At 65.1% G+C, this 4,375-nt stretch overlaps 1 protein-coding gene across 1 annotated transcript in view; it reads left to right on the top strand.

The window, feature by feature from the left end:
* Window positions 1-3,501: 3,501 nt before the first annotated feature.
* ITGA11 (integrin subunit alpha 11) overlaps window positions 3,502-4,375 on the top strand; it is a 42,191-nt gene continuing 41,317 nt past the window's right edge. The window contains exon 1 of the mRNA XM_085301494.1: window positions 3,502-3,652. Within this exon, the coding sequence (XP_085157620.1) occupies window positions 3,601-3,652 (52 nt within the window). The 5' untranslated portion in view covers window positions 3,502-3,600. The remainder of the gene's footprint in view (window positions 3,653-4,375) is intronic.

The following is a 4,375-nucleotide window of genomic DNA, read 5'->3' as shown; positions in this document are numbered from 1 at the left end:
GCGGGGACGCGGGCGCCCGCCGCGGCCGCGCTCGGGGCTCGCAAACCTCCCGGCTTTTCCCTTCCGTGAGGGTTGGTCTCGGCAGCAGAGCTCGGGGCTGAATCCAAGCTCCTCCGAAGCTGCCGCAGGGAGGAGCCGGCTGCAGCCAGAGCTTTCTGCGACCCGCTYCAGCCGGGGCTGGCGGGGATGACGCCGCTCCTAGCGATGCTCCGAGCGGGCGAGATCGCCTTCAGCAAGCACGTGCCTGCGGGGTGACGGCGCCCGGGGCAAGCCTCGGAGCGGGGGCTTCGCGAGGACAAACCCACCCCCGCGCATGCAGATCTTGCAAAAGCGGTGAAAACGCTCCCTGCGCAGGGGTCGCGGGGCGAGCGCGGCCCTGCTGCCCGTGAAACGCCCCGAGACGCCCTCGGCCCCTCCTCCACTCGTGTGCCTCCGTTAGGGGGTTGTTTTCATTCCCGGCCTCTGTTTACATTCCTTGTATCCTAGGTTAATTCTTCCAAAACTCGAGCAGTAACAGCATCCAGTGCATTACACCCTTGGAAAGGTCAGACACGAGGAAGCATCTGCGGATCTGAGGGAAAGGCTGGAGAAGGGGGAAAAAATGAGCACACGTGGGAAAACGCGTGGTGAACTTCTGGGACAGCTTCAGCGTTTCTCCAACCGGAGGGCAACCGAGGTCAGGCCRGCGGCGAGCTGGTAGCTCGTGTCCGCGCTCTGTTTGCAGCTCCGGAGATGTCGCGGCGAGGAGCGCGAGCCGTTTCCCGGCCGCAGGTTTCCGACGCTGGAGCCAGGAGCAGGAGCTGCGCTTGCAGCCTGCGCGCGCCGGCCGCGGGTCCCCGCTGAGGCTAAGAAACCCGCAGACACCCAGCAGCGGCGGCSGGGTGTTAAACTTGCCCCTCTAATCGGGGAAGAAGCAGCTCGGGCCGTCCGCGTGGGCTGCAGCTCCGCGGCGGTTGGTCGCRTGGTCTCCAGCACCACGTCGAATAGCTGCAGGTGATAAAACCCAGAGCAGAACCTCGGGATTTTTCCTTTTGGATTTCTGCGCAGGAAGCAGAACTGATGCCGACAGCTCCCTCGTGCTGAGTCCTCCGGCAGAAGGGAAAATCCGATCCCTGCAGAAGCGGTGTTTCCGCGGGCGCCCAGGCAGGGAGGCCACGGCGGGAGGCAGCTGCTGCTCCGCTCTCCCGGCAGCTCCTCTTCTTGCTCCTCAGCTTCCGAAACGCTGCCCTTGAGACCCCTGTGACTCATTTTGGGGATGGAGAGATAAACGAGGCCCAGATCCCTTTTTCTGGAACTGGTTTGCTTTTTTCCACCCCTGTAACCTTTCAGACTGGCTGGTTCCAGCAAACTGGTTCCAAAGAGCCTCTCCAAAAGGTCTTTGCCGAGATGCAAATCGCAGATCAAAAAGGCCTCGYGTCACTTTTGTTGATGAAAAGCTGGTTTTTGCTTTCTGTATGGAAGAGTTTCATCTAATCCAACCATCACCTAGTCCAACACCCTTGTGCAAGTAGGTGACCCTGCTTGAGCAGGGGGGGTGGACTAGATSATCTCCAGCGGTCCCTGCYAACCTCAACCCTTCTGTGAGCCTATGATTCCTGCTGGGCAGTTTCTCGCCACGCTCAGGTGTCGCTGGGGCCGTGGGATGGGATGGGACGGGGCGGCCGGTGCTGGCCCAGCCGTGTCCGGAGCTGCCTGCGGGCGCGCGGCGAGCTCCTGCGGCGCCCGAGCAAGATCTCCAACCAGCGCCCGCGGCAAGCTCTGAGCCTTTTCTCCCTCCTTTGCACGTCGCCCCCCGGGGCTCTGGACTTCTGAAGTCGGGATGCAGGTTTCCCCAAAGGAGAYCTTGCTCCCAGATGAAGCGGATGCAGCTGCAGGGATTTACCCGGCAAACGCGGGATTTTCCGCTGCTCTGCAGGCTGGAGCTGCACTCGCTACGGGTGCGGGACGGTCGCCGGCCRGAGAGGCTCCAGCCCTGCAGAGGGTGGCAATTCAACAATTTGGGGCAATTTTTACTTGGGCTGGATGTGTGCGGTCGCCGTGTGGGAACGACAGCCCCTTCCTGGGCACGCAGAGCGTCCCGGGGCCGTACGCCTGGTCTCCTGCTCCTGGCCAGGACAGGGGCTGGGAGCTGGTGACTCCTGCCATGAGCAGCCAGCTCTCGCGGGCCATTCCCTCTGTGCTTTCACCAGGCCGTATTTCAAACCCCGTATGTGCTTGCCATCTGAGTTTTCTAATATTTCCTTCTATTTACTAAAAAAAAAAAAAAAAAAAAAAAATATTTTTCACCAAAAACATGTTTGTTCCTTTTGGCTGTTGTTGTCTCCTGAAATTCTGATTTTTGTTCCAGAATTAGCTAGAAAACCTAGCTAAGAGCAGAAAGTTTTGTCGCCCAGGGCTCTGCTGGCGGAGGGGTGCTGCACCAACRACCTGCCCAGCACCCGCAGCTCTGYGGCYGTCTGCATCCTGCCGCTCCTTTGATCCCCGTCCCGGACATGCCCTCTCCCAGCTGGCATCCCCAAACATAGATTTTTTAGCAGGGAAGGAAGGGGGGAAATGAAAAGCAGCTGAATCTCCCCAGTGCTCTGCGGCACCCAAAAGCGCGTCTTGAGCAGAGCTCGTCTCCCCCCTGCAGCCCCCGAGCGGCCGATGGGCACTCAGGGGACTTCAGCCTTCGGACTCGTTGCAAGGGATCTTTCCTGGCGGCTGGGGGGGAAGAGGGGGAAAAGCCCGCTCGGGACCGTCCCTTGCTCCGCTGCTGCGCAGGRGGAGCGGGCGCTGCTCCAGCTCCTGGCTGCGCCTCGGGTCTGCCAGGCTTCGCGGACGCGGCGAGCACGTGAGATGCTCCCGGGCGCCCCTGCAAACAAGGCTTGGGGCGGAAAGCAAAGCCCCTCCAGGGTCGTGTCTAGCATCCGTAAAGAAACCAAGGGTGATATTTATCTTTYCCTTTGGGAAAAGGGGGGACTTGCAGGCAGCAGCGGGTCCTTCCTCCCCGGTGGGAGAGGCCCAGGCTGACTCCTCCAAGGTGACCRCAAGCGAGGTCTGAAGGTGCTGGAAACCCGCTGGAGACCCGGGTCCACCGGCCAGGATGCAGCTCCCGGCGTCCCGGCCCCGGGGCRCCGAGTTCCCACGGGAAGGYGCCTCGCCGGCGGCTCCTCCGGAGCCGGGACGGGGCCGCGGGGGACCTTGCCGTCGCGCGGGCCCCGTTGGCTGGCCAACGCGGCTCGGAGCTCGCCGGCCCCAAAATCCCAGCCGACGGCTGCCGGAGGAGCCGAGGGGCCGCGGGAAGTGCCGAGCCCCATCCGGGGAGTCCCCGGCGGTGGCGGGGGGTGGGGGGGTGAAGCCACTCGCTGGCCTTTTCCCCCTGCTCCTTCGCCGTTAGCAGCGCCGAGGGGCTTTTCCCGAAAGGGTGCCGGGGCCGAGCCTGTCCTGCCTCCCGTCCCCTCGTGCTGTTCCTCCTCCAAGCGCCGCTCGTCCCTCCCACTCCCTCCCCGCCGCCGGCTTCTGCCAGGGAGCCGGGAAGGGCCGGGGAGCAGCGCGAGGGTTGCTAGCCGAGCGGGGCTACCAGTCTGGCTGGGTGCCTCCGGCGGATGCTCGGGGCCCATGGACCCCCGCCGCGGGCTCGCCGTCGCCTGGGCTCTCTGCCTGCTGCCCGGTAAGCGCCGCGGCTGGGCGCCGGGCGGAAAGCGGGGCTTTTCCCCCGGGGAAAGGGATGCCGGGCTTCGAGGGGCGGCGGGAGGGGGAAAGCCGCCCGTCCTCGCGCCCGCGTCCGGGCTGCAGCCGCTCGGGCGCCCACGCCGCCTTGTTCCCCCAGGGCGAACAAGGGGGGCAAAAGCCGAGGAAAATAAAGCAGCTGGTTTTAGGCAGCGCTAGTTTGGTGCTCCCCCCTCCCCCGGTGGCTTCTCCGTCCTTAGCAGCCGAGGGGACCGTGCGAAGGGGTTGAACAAGCAGCCGGCGGCGAGCCCCGGGGCGGGCGCTGCGTTTGGGGGGCGCGAGCTTGCAGGCGGTGCGGCGGCCGCGCGGGGCCCCCGGGGCGCCGGCGCGCTTCGGCTACCCGCGTGCCTGCGGGGCGAACCCGCCGGCGGCGCAGACGGGGTCCCCAGCAGCGGTCGCTTCGCCCGGCTCACGTTTTGCCGACTCTCCGGCCGCGGCGAGGCCGCGGCGGGCTGCGCCGCGAGGAAATCCCTTCTCCCRCTGAACGCGCGCGCCCGGAGCCGCAAACGTTTCCAAACGTCCCGGGCGAAGAGCACCCCAGTTTGGGGTTGCCCCCCCCCCGCCGCCCCGTTCTGGTTGCACTGCTGCACGATAAATCAAGGCGAGCCGCAGCGTAGCTGCCTTGGCTTAATGGGGAACATGTGTCGGCGGCTCGCGGCGGGGC

The sequence above is a fragment of the Rhea americana genome, unplaced genomic scaffold (assembly GCF_003343005.1).
Source record: "Rhea americana isolate MKP2758 unplaced genomic scaffold, rheAme1 scaffold_178, whole genome shotgun sequence".
Lineage (NCBI taxonomy): Eukaryota > Metazoa > Chordata > Aves > Rheiformes > Rheidae > Rhea > Rhea americana.
The sequence above is the reverse complement of the archived record's forward strand: the minus strand, read 5'-3'. Positions and strand labels throughout refer to the sequence as shown.